This window comes from Centropristis striata, chromosome 2 (genome assembly GCF_030273125.1).
Source record: "Centropristis striata isolate RG_2023a ecotype Rhode Island chromosome 2, C.striata_1.0, whole genome shotgun sequence".
In the NCBI taxonomy this organism is placed as follows: domain Eukaryota; kingdom Metazoa; phylum Chordata; class Actinopteri; order Perciformes; family Serranidae; genus Centropristis; species Centropristis striata.
This window is the reverse complement of record NC_081518.1, coordinates 885,268-902,260: the sequence shown is the minus strand read 5'-3', so window position 1 is coordinate 902,260 and position 16,993 is coordinate 885,268. Positions and strand designations below refer to the sequence as shown.

At 31.5% G+C, this 16,993-nt stretch overlaps 1 protein-coding gene across 1 annotated transcript; it reads right to left on the bottom strand.

Annotated features, from left to right (window-relative positions):
* Positions 1-1,417: 1,417 nt before the first annotated feature.
* On the bottom strand, positions 1,418-15,849 carry gcshb (glycine cleavage system protein H (aminomethyl carrier), b). The gene is made up of 5 exons (XM_059356354.1): positions 15,638-15,849; positions 10,956-11,035; positions 5,731-5,794; positions 3,534-3,665; positions 1,418-1,830 (listed from the first exon to the last, which is right to left on the bottom strand). Exons 1-5 carry the CDS (start codon positions 15,783-15,785, stop codon positions 1,733-1,735), a joined length of 522 nt encoding a protein of 173 aa, XP_059212337.1. The 5' UTR covers positions 15,786-15,849; the 3' UTR covers positions 1,418-1,732.
* Between the last annotated feature and the right edge of the window lie 1,144 nt (positions 15,850-16,993).

The following is a 16,993-nucleotide window of genomic DNA, read 5'->3' as shown; positions in this document are numbered from 1 at the left end:
TGAGCAAAGGGCAAAGGTCAAGGTTCAACTTCACAGGCAGAAAAAGAAACAGCACGATCTGTCAGCAACCGCACGGCAACATGACAGGAACGTTTCTCACATCATAAAAACTCTTCACAAGGCTTTTCTGTTTCAGTAGAGGTCAGATTGGCTTTGTTGCTGAGGGACTTATTGGTCATATTCACACAATATTACAACATATTACTGAGATTCTACAGTTAACTCCTGTATTCACCTTAAAACATGTTTAAATACCATGTTGGTATATTTTTTCACCTATATGACCTGATAATAATAATAATAGATTTTTTATTCTGACTGACTGGATCAACATTTAGAACCAAAAAGAAACAAAGAAAAACCAACATAAATGTGATCTTGTGATTGTGTGTGATCCTGTCATCAACTCTGGTTTTATTCTAGTGGGACTCTGTTTGATTTGGCTCTTTGTGTTTAGAGGAACAATTTGGGTCATTTTGTGTCTTTTTTTTGTCATTTTGTATTTTCTGTGGGGCTTTTTTTTCTTCTCATTTTGTGTCTTTTTTTTTTGTGGTAATTTTGTGTCTTTTTTGGAAATTTTGTGTCTTTTTTAATTCATTTTTTGTCTTTTTTTTGTGGTAATTTTGTGTCTTTTTGAGTCATTTTGTGTCTTTTTTTGGCAATTTTCTGTCTTTTTTGGTCATTTTGTGTCTTTTTTGGAAATTTTGTCTTTTATTATTTTGTGTCTTTTTTTATTAATTTGTCGTCTTTTTTGGTAATTTTGTGTCTTTTTCAGTCATTTTGTGTCTTTTTTTGGTAATTTTGTGTCTTTTGTTGTGTCTTTTTTTAGTCGTTTTGTGTTCTCTTGTGGGTTTTTTTTTGGGTCATTTAGTCTTCTCATTGTGTTTTGTTGTCAATTTGTCTTTTTTTTGGTCATCCAAAATCCAACTCTGGTTATTATTCTAGCGTGACTCTATTTTATTGTTAATTAAAATTAAAATTTAATTTTGGTTTTGTATCTTTTTTTTTGTTATTTTGTGTCTTTTTTAGTCATTTTGTGTCTTTTTTAGTCCTTTAGTCCAACATAAAATGTGATTTTGAATCTTTTTTTTTAACTTTCAAAACACTATCATGCTCAATAAAGATTTTTAAATGTGTCAAATGTGAGCAAAGGTGTCAAATCTACCATATAAGAGGGTTCCATCCAGTTCTATCATTTGATACTAAATCTATTTGAGCTTGTCTCCAGTTTTACTTGGTATATCATCATCAAACTGAAACTGGCCTCATGGAGTTTACAGCCAGAACTTTAGAGGTAAATGTACAGTAGGGCTCCACGCTGCTTTGTTTTATACTCTGATGGAGGCAACAAGTCTGGATTATTGGGAGCTTTTAGACTCCACAGGGTTAAAGAACATAATAAAAATAATTATAGGGGTTTTAAGGACCAGGTTTTATTAAATGAATGGCTCTTACAATCACGTTCCAGTCTTTTTATAACATTGGTTGACATGGAGCAAAAGTTTTCTGACAGATCTTCAGATTAATTTCAGCCGGCTACAAGATAAACAAACCCAAACTCTCTACGTGGAAGATGTTACTGAGGACTTTTTAAATTATTATTATTTTGATAGAAACAATTCCAGTATCAAAATAAATAACCACAGATATAAGAAAGAGATGTTAGTAACCCTGCCTACTAATCTTTGATTGTAATTACATTATAAAAACAGTGCAGAGAAGTTTCATCCACTTATTCTTCAAGTGACTTTAGAAATTTATCGTATGCAGCTTGATCCATGAGGCCGTCCAGCTCTTCTGGCTTCTCAATCGTCATCTTGATTAGCCAGCCTGAAACATAAAGAGTTCACATGTCAAAACATGTAATAATAATAATAATAATAATACATTTTATTTGTAAAGCACTTTTAATAAAGTAATATAAAGTAATCTCAAAGTGCTACAGAAACCAAAAATAAACAAAAGACACGTTAAAATCAGCAGTAGATAAATAAAAAAGACACAGGTAATAAAGTAGATTAACCCTTTGATGCTCAACATATAAACACCTTCTAATCCACAACATGGATCTAAAATGACCCTCATTCATTCTCCATGTTATTTAATATAATATTGTTATTTAATGCTGCTGTGTGTTTCTGTGCTCAACTTATTTTATGATTGAATATTCCAAGTATTCTTTAAATATATTGTTTTTGATAACAACTGATCATTATTTCCATTTTGCCTCTCATACTTTATGAAGAAAAAAGGTTTTTGTATCATTACATAGCTAACTACTTGGCTAAGTAGCTTGCTAAGCTACTATCTACTTAGCCAAGAAGGTAGCTAAGTAGTTAGCTTAACAAGCTACCTAGCTAATTACTTAGCCAAGAAGTTGGTTTAGTAGTTAGTTTAGCAAGCTACTTAGCTAAAAAATGGATATGGGTCATTTTTGACCCATGTTGTGCATTAGAAGAGTAGTGACACAAAAAGAGATTTTATTCAAAAATGAATAAATGAAAACATAAAATGATGATGTATGATGATTAAAAACAAACTAATTGAGGAAAACCTGGAATACTGAATGATGAAATTCATTTATTGCAAAGATATAGAATATAAAAACTCAGTCGGGTCATTTTAGACCTATGTTAATAATAATAATAATAATAATAATAATAATAATAATAATAATATTAATAATAACAATAATAATAATAACTTTATTTATATAGCACCTTTCAAAAACGAGTTACAAGGTGCTGTACAACAGAAATAAAACATATCAAATACAATTAACTGACAAGAACAAAATAAAACCACAGGAAGAAATCACATTGGACTTTAAATATTTAAAATTTAAAATCACCAATCACAACAAGGTAATCATACAACGATAATAAAAGGAAATTAAGAGAAGGCCAACGGATAAAAGTGAGTTTTTTAGAAGAGATTTAACCCTATAAAGCCAAGTGTATCATATTAGATACAGTAATTTTTGAGACCTCTACATCATCAAAAACCTGATGTATACATGTGTTGAAGATAAACAAACTGAGCAACAAATTGCACAAAAATACCAGATGTAGCAAAAATGATATGCAGGTTCCACGAGTGGATCAGTCATTGCTGCATTAAAAAACTTCATATCAGCAGATGTACGATGTTGTGTTATATGGAAAAAATATGTATTTTGCATGTTTGAGGAAAAAGGAAAAGTCAAAGTCTTAATAGGTTAAATATGTTAGGGTTTATATGTTTTTGTTAGTTCAAGAAAAACCAACTGTGAGCAACAAATTGCACAAAAAGACCTGATGTATCAAATATGATACAAATAAGAATTCATATATAAAATGTATTTGTTTTTTAAAAATTCGTCAGCAGGTTAATAAGCACTCGGTTTTTAAAAAAATTGAATTTTCTGGCAATTATTTCATGGTTCAGGCTTTATAGGGTTAAAAGAAGCCAGTGTTGAGCATCTAAAGGAGGAGATTAATAATAAAACCATGAAGATGTGGGTAACCATGGCGACAGAGAGGATAAACACTGACCGTCTCCGTAGCAGGATTTATTGACCAGAGCAGGATTCTCCGTCAGCTCCGTGTTGATCTCAGTCACTTCTCCCGTCAGAGGAGAGTAAAGCTCGCTGGCTGCTTTCACGCTCTCCAGAGCCCCGAACTCCTCTACGGAGGACAAATTATCGTTTAAAAGATGAAGTAAACAATAAATCTTTTAATCTCATACATGGTTGTTAAAAAGACGTTTTTATTCTGAGGACAGGAAGGAGCAGTAACAAATAAGAAATACAATAAGAAATACATAAGGACTATTTAAAAACCATCTCATATCATATTTATTTATTTATTTATTGTATATAAATTGTTCTTTTTTTCTCTTATGTGTGCTTTTTAACCTGTTTGCTGCTGGAAACTCAATTTCCCTGAGGGAGATATCTCAAGGGATCAATAAAGTTTTATCTAATCTAATCTCTGTTGTAATCTTACTGGAAAAAACTCAAAATAAGACAAAAACAATAGATTGTTGCATTTGCAACTAAATACTGGAGGTTGTACACCACACACACACACACACACACACACACACACACACACACACACACACACACACACACACACACACACACACACACACACACACACACACACACACACACACACACACACACACACACACACACACACACACACACACACACACACACACACACACACACAAATGTCAGTCTTAAACAGGAAATCAACAGTGTTAATATCATTTTAACGTAATATTAGAAAAAGTTGCACCGTATTTATTACGGTAAAGTTCTGGTTGTTGTTTTTTTTACAGTGTATTGTGTAAAGACTTGTTTTTAGGATTAACATTGATTGACTGTAGATGTAAAAATTACCAAAAAAGACACAAAAGACACAAAATTACCAAATATAGATTTTAAAAAATGACTATAAAGACACAAAATCACCAAAAATAGATGTAAAAATGACCAAAAGGACCCAAAATTACCAAAAGACACAGAATTACCAAATATAGATTTTAAAAAAATGACTATAAAGACGCAAAATTACCAAATATAGATTAAAACATGACTAAAAAAAGATGCAAAATGACAAAGAATAGATGTAAAAATTATCAAAAAAAGACACAAAATGACAAAAAATACAGTCATGGAAAATAATAACAGCTTCATGAGCTTATTTAATTAAAAGTATTATTATTATGTGCTTATGTAATTACCTTATTGTGTAAAGACTTGTTTTTAGGATTGACATTGTGAGCTTTTTCATGCTTTTCAATCTATTCAACTGTTGAATATGGTGAGTTTTTACCTCAAATATTGGCTCCAGTTGAGAGTTTTAGTTGCATGGAGTTTAAATAATATTTCAAAAGTATTTTCTATCACCAGAACGTGCTCGTTTCAAGTATTTCTGGCTTATTTTAATGTTACTACAGTCGGGTTTTTCAAACCATAATTACTCAAAATTAGAATATTTGGATTACTTCAAGCTATCTTTGGTTTTTCCAGTGTCTAGATATTTTTACTTATTCAAACAATTCTTACAAAGAAAAGTTTACTGACTGCACTGGCAGATAATTATCATAAAAAGCATATATTTGCTTAATTCTACACTGTAAAAAAACCAGCAGCTGTGGTTGCCAGAACTTTACCGTAATAAATACGGTGCAACTCTTTTCTAATATTATGGTAAAATGATATTAGCACTGTTGATTTCATGTTTAAGATTGTCATTTTATTCCATATTTTACCGTATAAATAAAAAGTTTTCCCATCAAAAGAAACGCTGTTCTGCCATATAATTGACAAGAAAATACTTTATAAATGCTGCATAAATTAAAGATTTCACCATTAAATATTACAGTATATTTCTGTTAGAGATATGGTGTTTAGTACATTTAACAGGGAGGAAAAGTATTTTTACAAAAGATAAATGCATAAATTACAGTGATGCTTGTATATATATATATATATATATATATATATATATATATATATATATATATACGGTGCCAGAGTATTTTATAGTGGAGTAATTTATTTAAAACAAAAATAATGTTAAAAATAGTGTTCTGGCTGATATAAACATTTACAGTGTTTCATTGTTACTGAAACTGAATTAACTAATTTATCATTTTACGTCTTTTACTGTCATGGTTTAACAGTTTTTCACCCTAAAATCTCAACATTTTTTACAGTGTGCTCCAGGCTCTTACCCATTTGTTCGAGTGTTTGTCCGACTTCAGGGAGTCCACAGTACACCACGTCTCCTAACGCTTCCTGAAACCACAACAAGTTGTGTGAATTATAACCTACATAACGTTATTATAAAGTATTATAAAGTCTTATATAGACGTATCCGTATCAGAACATGTCAGTCTATGAAGGGCTCGGCAGCCTTTATGGGCAGAAGAGACATTTTTGTCCAAAAATAAGAAAGAAAATCCCCTCTGGAGCTGCATCTTTGAGCCTTATAATGAAATAAAATTGCTTATTTCTTGCTGCAAATCAAGCAAATCACTCAGCGTGAAGCACTAAACCAATCTGTCTTTACTGTTGGAGCTAGTTTTGGAAAAAAAATATATAGAAGAATATAAATGGCGAAGAGCCAGATGGTGACTTCATCACTATCTAGAGCAGCTATTCTCAACCTTGGGGTCGCGAGATGATTTCTGGGGGTCGGCAAATCATTTAGGAAGTCAGCTCTGTCTCCACTGTGTTAAAGTGTTCATGTGTTTTAGCCTTTTTGGTGACTTAATGTCTTTTTTTTGGTCATTTTGTGTCTTTTTATGATCATTTTCTGGTCAATTTGTGTCTTTTTTGGTCATTTTGTTTCCTTTTTTGGTCATTTTGTGTCTTTTTTTAGTCATTTTGTGTCTTTTTATGGTCATTTTGTGTCTTTTTTTAGTCATTTTGTGTCTTTTTATGGTAATTTTTTTCTTTTATGGGTCATTTTGAGTCTTTTTTGGTCATTTTGAGTCTTTTTTTGGTCATTTTGTGTCTTTTTATGGTAATTTTTTTCTTTTATGGGTCATTTTGAGTCTTTTTTGGTCATTTGGAGTCTTTTTTGGTCATTTTGTTGCCTTTTGTGGGTCATTTTGTGTCTTTTTATGGTAATTTTTTTCTTTTATGGGTCATTTTGTGTCTTTTTTGGGTCATTTTGTGTCTTTTTTTGGGTCATTTTGTGTCTTTTTTTTGGTCATTTTGTGTCTTTTTTGGGTCATTTTGTGTCTTTTTTGGGTCATTTTGTGTCTTCTTTTAGTCATTTTGTGTCTTTTTATGGTAATTTTTTTCTTTTATGGGTCATTTTGTGTCTTTTTTTGGGTCATTTTGTGTTTTTTTTTGTCATTAAGTGTCTTTTCTGGTCATTTCGAGTCTTTTCTGGGTCATTTTGTGTCTTTTTTTAGTCATTTTGTGTCTTTTTATGGTAATTTTTTTCTTTTATGGGCCATTTTGTGTCTTTTTTGGGTCATTTTGTGTCTTTTCTGGTCATTTTGAGTCTTTTTTGGTCATTTTGTTTCCTTTTTGGTCATTTTGTGTCTTTTTTTAGTCATTTTGTGTCTTTTTATGGTCATTTTGTGTCTTTTTTTAGTCATTTTGTGTCTTTTTATGGTAATTTTTTTCTTTTATGGGTCATTTTGAGTCTTTTTTGGTCATTTTGAGTCTTTTTTGGTCATTTTGTGTCTTTTTTGGGTCATTTTGTGTCTTTTTTGGGTCATTTTGTGTCTTTTTATGGTAATTTTTTTCTTTTATGGGTCATTTTGTGTCTTTTTTTGGGTCATTTAGTGTCTTTTTTTTGGTCATTTAGTGTCTTCTTGGTCATTTTGTGTCTTTTCTGGTCATTTCGAGTCTTTTTTGGGTCATTTTGTGTCTTTTTTTAGTCATTTTGTGTCTTTTTATGGTAATTTTTTTCTTTTATGGGCCATTTTGTGTCTTTTTTGGGTCATTTTGTGTCTTTTCTGGTCATTTTGAGTCTTTTTTGGTCATTTTGTTTCCTTTTTGTTGGTCATTTTGTTTCTTTTTTGGGTGATCTGAACTGTGCGTGTGAGATTGTGTTCAGTGAGTGGGGGTCGCGGACAACATGCATGTTAAATTGGGGGTCGCGACTCAAAAAGGTACTACTGATCTAGATAATAATTTCCCTTTCAAATAAACTTTTATGTTTAAATTAGTTTATATATCCAAAGCAGACGGTGGTAAGTGGCTTGGTTTTGAGTTGGATTTTGTGGTTTTTATATAATTATTTCTCTGAAATTAAGCAAAATTGAACAAAAAATTGTCACAAGATAGACAAATCAAGGAGTTCATTTTTAGTTGGAACTCAATTTTAACCAAAAATGTATTTACTGCAGTTAGACTTGGTAGACCAGTGTATGTTTCAGCCGATATTAGTTCAACAGGAGTAAATGATGCATTTATTGGGGATTATATTCAACCATACAATAAAACCAGAGACTAAACAAGACACATTTAGTATTTATAGCAGCAGGACAGATGAAATGTCACACAAGGCAAAAGTTTGGCTTTTTTAACATTTTTTTACAGGTTTCTGAGCAACAATGGAGCTCAATAACACAGGAGCAGTAAAAGCTTGTTAGATTATATTCTGATTATTCCTCTAAATGCACTCTAAAAAAAAATGTGTTTAATTTAAAGTAAAATATCGGCAGCTGTGGTCGCCAGAATTCCACCTTAAAAATACAGTCAGTTTTCTACTGTAAATTTAAATGTAAAAATCAGCAAAAACTGTAATTTAGACTGAGTAGTGCCTTTATTGTGTCCTTGTGATATTATGGTAGTCCTCCATTCATTTTACATGAAAAAACTTTTGCATAATTCCCTGATTTATGGTAGTTACAAGCATCTACTACGGTGATTTTACATTTTTAATTTACGCCCTATTTCTGGTGCAATTTGACAGAGTTTTACTGTAATTTTTACAACCTTTTTTACAGTGTGGCTGCTTATAGTTTGAGTTTAGAGTCTGTGGGGGAAAAATCTCAGTTTTCTGACTTTTACAGCGAGCAGGACGAGATAAGGGAACTACTCAGTGACCCTGGAGATGATGAAGCTGTTCTAGACGGAACAAACTGTCTCATGTTTAGATTATTTGTTCTACTCAGCGTTTTTATCTCAGTTAAAGCTGTGGAGCTAACACGGTCAGACTGCTGCTCATAGATATCTATGGGTGATTCTCCTGAACATGGTGCAGCTCATAGCAAAACTCAGAGAGCATAGAATACATATAATATACATAATATGAATGGCACTTTACCGTGTTGTGTGTGGAAGGTCCCTTTAATTACTGTTTTTTGGTAATTTTGTGTCTTTTTTAAATAATTTTGTGTCTTTTTGGTAATTTTGTGTTATTTTTATAATATATATATATATATATATATATATATATATATATATAGTGTATTCATATCAAAAATATGTTTAAAAATATAGAAAATATTATTTTAACACAAAACAATGAATTGTGCCTCATTATGGCTATATTGTTAATTCATATAAAAGTGAAATATATTTAGTTTAATAAAGTATGTATTTTTTTTATCATTTTGTGTCTTTTTGTGACTTTTTTGTCATTTTGTGTCTTTTTGTGTCTTATTTTAGTCATTTTGTGACTTTTTTGGGTCATTTTGTGACTTTTTGGGTCATTTTGTGTCTTTTTGTGACTTTTGGTCATTTTGTGTCTTTTTGTGTCTTATTTTAGTCATTTTGTGTCTTTTTTTTATAACTCAGACTGGCTTCAGGAGAATCCCCCTCACCGTCAGACTGCTGCTCAAAGTTCACGTTTCCAAGCAGTTTAAGTTCAGATTGATAAAGTTCACACGTTGCTCATGAATAATCACACATAGAGTTTATGAGCATTTCTTTCTGAATGTCCAGAAGAAGGTTAATGAATAGAAACAGCGATAGTAAAACATTGTTGATTTTATTAAACGATATTAGCTTCTATATCGTTGATGTGTCAGTCAACATGTTTCTGATATGCACAAATATTTTTTTTGCAGAATATAATGCATGAAAATATGCTTTTGTGATTTAAAAAATTGTGTCATAACTAGAAGTGGGAATCACAACAATACGACTTTATCCCCATATTTGAGTCACGATACGATATTATTGTGATTTTAAGCATTTTGCGATATGGTGACACAATGTGATATATTATATTAATATATTGAGATTTAACGGCATTTTGTGTCAAGAAAATTAATTTAATCAGGAATTGTTTTGTCAAATAAGAGAAAGTTCTCAGTGCATTCCAAGGTTATAATGGTTTTGGATTTTTCCTCAGTTTTAGTTTTAGTTTCGTTGTGATTTTTTGTTTTCAAATTCAGTTAGTTTTACTGAGTTTTTAGAGCGAGTTTGCTAGTTGTAGTTTAGTTTTTATTAGTTGTAGTTTAGTTTTTATTAGTTTTAGTTTAGTTTTTATTAGTTGTAGTTTAGTTTTGATTAGTTGTAGTTTAGTTTTGATTAGTTGTAGTTTAGTTTTTATTAGTTGTAGTTTAGTTTTGATTAGTTGTAGTTTAGTTTTTATTAGTTGTAGTTTAGTTTTGATTAGTTGTAGTTTAGTTTTTATTAGTTTTAGTTTTTATTAGTTGTAGTGTAGTTTTTATTAGTTTTAGTTTTTATTAGTTGTAGTTTAGTTTTTATTAGTTTTAGTTTAGTTTTTATTAGTTGTAGTTTAGTTTTTATTAGTTGTAGTTTAGTTTTTATTAGTTTTAGTTTTTATTAGTTGTAGTTTAGTTTTTATTAGTTGTAGTTTAGTTTTTATTAGTTGTAGTTTAGTTTTTATTAGTTGTAGTGTTTTGTAATAGTCTATGTGTTGGTGTGAGATTCAAAGAGGTCATAATAAATGTTTCCTTTATTTCCTTTTATCATCTCAGCCCCAATAAGGTTATTAACTCTTACAGTTCTTGGTGTTTATAATGTCATAATGTAAACAGATTATTCATAATGTGTTCCTGCAGCTTCACTAACCAGCAGATAATAAATATATTTCATATCAACCAGAAAGCATCATTCAGTGTTTCCCTTCATGTATTCTGCTGGATTTTCAGCGCTGCTGTAAAAAAAATGTGATTTGTAATCTGATGGTTTAATTGAAGACTTTCACTTGCACATGACCAGTTAAAAAAAACGTTAAAAACTAAAATCTTTAAAGCAGTTGTTCTCAGTTTAACCCTTTGCTAGTTACTAGTTAGACTCTGTAGTGTCTGTGTTGGTGTCCTTGAGGTTTTCTGCACACCTCAGCAGTTTGTCTGTAATCAATAGTCTCCAACAATAGTCATAAAACAGTAAATGATCTGGTTGTAGCAGATCAAAGGGCAGCGGCTGCAGACATTAGTGAGCATATCAGCGTTTATAGATTAGCATCAATAAGCTGTGAGGCAGCTGAGTAATAAATCAATGATTAGTGAGGACGTACCTGAGCGTAGCTGCTGATACCGACGGTCCCCACGCCTCCGTCCACCTGGACCCACTCATGTTTATCTGTGAACTTCAGGGCTGCAGAGAGAACAAAGGAGGGTTCAGCTGGAGCTCATTCATTTATTTATTAATGTGTCGACAACATAAAACTATCAATCAGGGATGTGAAATGGCTCTTAACTCTGTAAAGTCTGACTCCTTCCATTCTGCCTGTATTCACCTTAAAACATGTTTAAATACCATGTTGGTATATTTTTCACCTATATGACCTGATAATAATAATAATAATTTTTATTCTGACTTACTGGATCAACATTTAGAACCAAAAAGAAACAAAGAAAAACCAACATAAATGTGATCTTGTGATTGTGTCTAGTTGGTCATTTTGTGTTTTTTTTTTATAATTTTGTGTCTTTGTAAGTAATTTTGTGTCTTTTTTTAATAATTTTGTGTCTTTTTTAAATAATTTTGTGTCCTTTTTGTGTCTTTTTTTAGTCATTTGTGTCTCTTTTTAGTCATTTTGTGTCTTATTTTAGTCATTTTGTGTCTTTATTTAAATAATTTTTTGTCTTTTTTTGTCATTTTGTATCTTTTTTGGGGTCATTTTGTGTATGCTTTAGTCATTTTTAGTCATTTTGTGTCTTTTTGGGTAACTTTGTGTCTTCTGTGTTTTTTTGTCATTTTGTGTCTTTTGTTGTGTCTTTTTTAGTTATTTTGTATCTTTTTTTGGTAATTTTGTGTCTTTTTTAGTCCAACATTAAATGTGATTTTGAATCTTTTTTTTTACTTTCAAAACACTATCATGCTCAATAAAGAATTGTAAATGTGTCAAATGTGACCAAAGGTGTCAAATCTACCATATAAGAGGGTTCCATCCAGTTCTATCATTTGATACTAAATCTATTTGAGCTTGTCTCCAGTTTTACTTGGTATATCATCATCAAACTGAAACTGGCCTCATGGAGTTTACAGCCAGAACTTTAGAGGTAAATGTACAGTACAAAAAAAAAAAATTGACAACGTAATTAAAACTAAAACTAATAAAATCTAACCTATTGTAAGCTTGTTGTGAGTTCATGTTGTCATCTTCTCACAAAGCCTCAACTAGTCCAGTGTTGGCTTCAGACCATGCAGAAACATGAAACACAGGTCTGAACCACAATATGAACTGTGTGAACATGAGAAGTCAGTCCTGACAGATCAATACTCCTCCTCTAGACCAGTACTGTAGTTCTCAACCTTTTTGAGTCGTGACCCCCAATTTAACATGCATGTTGTCCGCGACCCCCGCTCACTGAACACAATCTCACATGCACAGTTCAGATCACCCAAAAAAGAAACAAAATGACCAAAAAAAGTAAACAAAATGATCAAAAAAGACACAAATTGACCACAAAATGATCAAAAAAGACACAAAATGACCAGAAAAGACACAAAATGACCAAAAAAGACACAAAATGACCAAAAAAAAAGACACAAAATGACCAAAAAAAAGACACAAAATGACCAAAAAAGACACAAAATGACCAAAAAAAGACACAAAATGACCAAAAAAAGACACAAAATTACCAAAAAAGACACAAAATTACCAAAAAAAAGACACAAAATCACCAGAAAAGACACAAAATGACCCAAAAAAAAGACACAAAATGACCAAAAAAAAGACACAAAATTACCAAAAAAGACACAAAATGACCAAAAAAGACACAAAATGACCAAAAAAAAGACACAAAATGACCAAAAAAAGACATTAAGTGACCAAAACGACTAAACAAAATGACCAGAAAAGACACAAATTGACCACAAAATGACCAGAAAAGACACAAAATGAACAAAAAAAGACATTAAGTGACCAAAAAGACTAAAACAAATGATTTGGCGACCCCCAGAAATCATCTCGCGACCCTATTTGGGGTCCCGACCCCAAGGTTGAGAACAGCTGTTTTAAAGGGCTAAAATCAAGTTTTCCCTCATTATAAACCCTTAAAAAAGGTTTTACAATCTAACAGACAGGAAGAATAATGAATGAAAGCAACAACTAGGTAAGTTATTCAGGTTTTTTTCAAATTTAAACCACATGTACATTTAAAAATGCACCCTTTAATAGTATTAGTGGCACATATTCAAGATAAATTCTGTTGTTTTATCTGGTTTAACCCTTTGATGCACAATAAACACCTTCTAATGCACAACATGGGTTAAAAATCACCTTGTGCATTAGAAGAGTAGTGATAAAAAAAAGGGTTTTTACTCAAAAAGTAAGAAATGAAAACAAAAAATTAGGATGTATGATGATCAATTATTATTAATGACATTTTACTGTGGTGGAGCACTTTGTTACTATGTGTTTAATGCTCAACTTTTTTTTATTACAACAGATCATTATATCCATTTTTCCTTTCATACTTTATGAAGAAAAATAGTTTTTGTATTATTACATCAAGTTTCCACACATGGGTCTAAAATGACCTTGTGCATTAGAAGAGTAGTGATACAAAAAGAGTTTTATTAAATGAACAATGTGAGTATATGTGTAACTATGTTTGTCTTATTTTGAAGGTTTAACTCTAAAAGAGTTGTTAGAACCACCAGGTTACATTGGAAAATCACATATTTTAACATTTGAGACTTATTAGAGCCACCAAATAATAATTTACATTGGAAAAAAACACCAATTTAACAAACTAGGATAGTTAATATTTGTGTCTTCTTTGTCAGGTTTTAAATTGGTGACAACATATAAACACCTTCTAATGCACAACATGGGTCAGAAATCACCTTGTGACTTAGAAGTAGTGATTAAAAAAAGGGTTTTATTCAAAAAGTAAGAAATAAAAACAAGAAATGAGGATGTATGATGATCAAAAACAAGTTATTTGAGGAAAACCTGCAACACTGAATGATGAAATTAATTTGTTGCAAAGATATAGAATATAAAAACTCAGTCGGGTCTCTTTATGTTGTCATCAATTTGTCTTTTTTTTAGTCATTTTGTATCTTTTTTGGGGTCATTTTGTGTATTTTTTTTAGTCATTTTTAGTCATTTTGTTTCTTTTTCGGTCATTTTGTGTCTTTTTTAGTTCTTTAGTCCAACATAAAATGTGATTTTGAATCTTTTTTTTTAACTTTCAAAACACTATCATGCTCAATAAAGAATTTTAAATGTCTCCAGTTTTACAAAAAAAGGGTTTTTACTCAAAAAGTAAGAAATGAAAACAAAAAATGAGGATGTATGATGATCAAAAACAAGTTATTTGAGGAAAACCTGCAATACTGAAAGATGAAATTAATTTGTTGCAAAGATATAGAATATAAAAACTCAGTCAGGTCACTTTATGTTGTCATCAATTTGTCTTTTTTTTAGTCATTTTGTATCTTTTTTGGGGTCATTTTGTGTATTTTTTTAGTCATTTTTAGTCATTTTGTGTCTTTTTCGGTAATTTTGTGTCTTCTGTGTTTTTTTGTCATTTTGTGTCTTTTTTGGCCATTTTGTGTCTTTTGTTGTGTCTTTTTTAGTTATTTTGTGTCTTTTTTAGTCCTTTAGTCCAACATAAAATGTGATTTTTTAATCTTTTTTTAACTTTCAAAACACTATCATGCTCAATAAAGAATGGTAAATGTGTCAAATGTGACCAAAGGTGTCAAATCTACCATATAAGAGGGTTCCATCCAGTTCTATCATTTGATACTAAATCTATTTGAGCTTGTCTCCAGTTTTACAAAAAAAAAGGGTTTTTACTCAAAAAGTAAGAAATGAAAACAAGAAATGAGGATGTATGATGATCAAAAACAAGTTATTTGAGGAAAACCTGCAATACTGAAAGATGAAATTAATTTGTTGCAAAGATATAGAATATAAAAACTCAGTCGGGTCACTTTATGTTGTCGTCAATTTGTCTTTTTTTTAGTCATTTTGTATCTTTTTTGGGGTCATTTTGTGTATTTTTTTTAGTCATTTTTAGTCATTTTGTGTCTTTTTGGGTAATTTTGTGTCTTCTGTGTTTTTTTTGTCATTTTGTATCTTTTTTGGGGTCATTTTGTGTATTTTTTTTAGTCATTTTTAGTCATTTTGTTTCTTTTTCGGTCATTTTGTGTCTTTTTTAGTTCTTTAGTCCAACATAAAATGTGATTTTGAATCTTTTTTTTTAACTTTCAAAACACTATCATGCTCAATAAAGAATTTTAAATGTCTCCAGTTTTACAAAAAAAGGGTTTTTACTCAAAAAGTAAGAAATGAAAACAAAAAATGAGGACGTATGATGATCAAAAACAAGTTATTTGAGGAAAACCTGGAATACTGAATGATGAAATTAACTTATTGCAAAGATATAGAATATAAAAACTGAGTCGGGTGACTTTCTGTCGTCATCGAAGGGTTAACAGCTGCTGCTGCTGCAGGTAATTTGTGGTTTTCCGTCATTAATTAACATATTAATGTGTTAATGTGCAGCTCGTGGTCGGACTAAATGAAAGCCTTGTGTGTCTGTGTGCTAACTAACATGCTGCTGCTACAGTTTCACTATTTATCAGATATTCAGAGTTAAAAAGTAACTTTCTGCTCCATTCCGCAGCTCCACTCCAACTGCGTGACTCGGTCCGTCAGACAGGAATGTGTCCAGCAGCCCGCATGTTACTGATCTCTGTTAGTTAGTTAGTTAGAGGTTCTGGAGGTTCTGGTACCTGCTGACAGGGCCGAGGAGGTCTGGAGGGTCCTCGGGGAGCCGGTCCTCCTCCACAGCAGCAGGCGGGCCGCGGGGAGCTGCTGGGACAGTCCGGGACTGAAGCTCGAGGACAGACAGAAGCTCCGCAGCGCTGCTCGCATCGCCATCTTCACTCTCTGTGTCTCTGTGTGTGTGTGTGTGAGTGAGTGTGTGTCTGTGTGTGTGTGTCCACTGGTCTGTGCACTTACACTTGACGGCGGGAGCGCGCAAACAGTGGGATGGTGCGCGCTCACGCCGGGAGGGAGGGAGGAGGGAGGAGAGAGAGTTCAGCTGCGGGTTCGAAACCAGGTCTGGGTTCACAAAACATTATTAAAAAGAAAAAATGCTTCTTAAGAACTGTCTTTGTAATTCATTTTGTGTTTTTTATTATTCGATTATTATTAGCATTAGCATAAATTAAATTAGCATTTATGTAAAAGCAGCATTTTAATTGTTGCCAGGATAATAAGGCTAATTCTTATATTCTATAAGATAATTCTATATTAATTCTAATTATGTGGTCTCTTAAAGTCATTTTGTATCTTTTGTTGGTCATTTTGTGTCTTTTTTTAGTCCTTTAGTCCAACATAAAATGTGATTTTTAATCTTTTTTTTAACTTGCCCGGAGAGTTCAGCTCCGAGTTCGAAACCAGGTCCGGATTCACAAAACATTATTAAAAAGAAAAAATGCTTAAGAACTGTCTTTGTAATTCATTTTGTGTTTTTTATTATTCGATTATTATTAGGATTAGCATAAATTAAATTAGCATTTATGTAAAAGCAGCATTTTAATTGTTGCCAGGATAATAAGGATAATTCCTACTACTTAATATACTGTTATGTGGTCTCTTAAAGTCATTTCGTGTCTTTTTAGTCATTTTGTGTCTTTTTTTGGTCATTTTGTGTGTTTTCTATTCCTTTAGTCCAACATAAAATGTGATTTTGAATCTTTTTTTTAACTTGCCCGCCGGGAGGGAGAATTCAGCTCTGAGTTCGAAACCAGGTCCGGATTCACAAAAGTGGTTCTTAAGAAAAAAAAATGCTTAAGAACCACTTTTTACTTAACTTTGCTCTTAAGACAAACTATTATTAATTATTTTTTTCATGCCTTTCTGCAAAAGCAGCATTGTAATTGTCAGCATAATGCAAATTTTAACTTAATGTACTAAGTTAAATATACTGTTTTTCTGGTTTAATTTATAAACATGCTCAATCATTTTAATTGATCGTATTTGTTTCATGTTAAATCCTAAACCTGAAAAATAACTAAAGCTGGAAGCTAAATGTAGTGGAGTCAAAAGTAGAATATCTGCCTCAAAATGTAGTGAAGTAGAAG

What these genes read in the sequence shown, in the direction of transcription:
- gcshb (XM_059356354.1), bottom strand. Translation starts at nt 15,785, where the DNA reads ATGGCGATGCGAGCAGCGCTGCGGAGCTTCTGTCTGTCCTCGAGCTTC. An exon ending in GTATCAGCAGCTACGCTCAG is followed by an intron (nt 5,795 to 10,955) that starts GTACGTCCTCAC and finishes TTGTGGTTTCAG; the next exon opens with GAAGCGTTAGGAGACGTGGT. An exon ending in ACAAACACTCGAACAAATGG is followed by an intron (nt 3,666 to 5,730) that starts GTAAGAGCCTGG and finishes TGTCCTCCGTAG; the next exon opens with AGGAGTTCGGGGCTCTGGAG.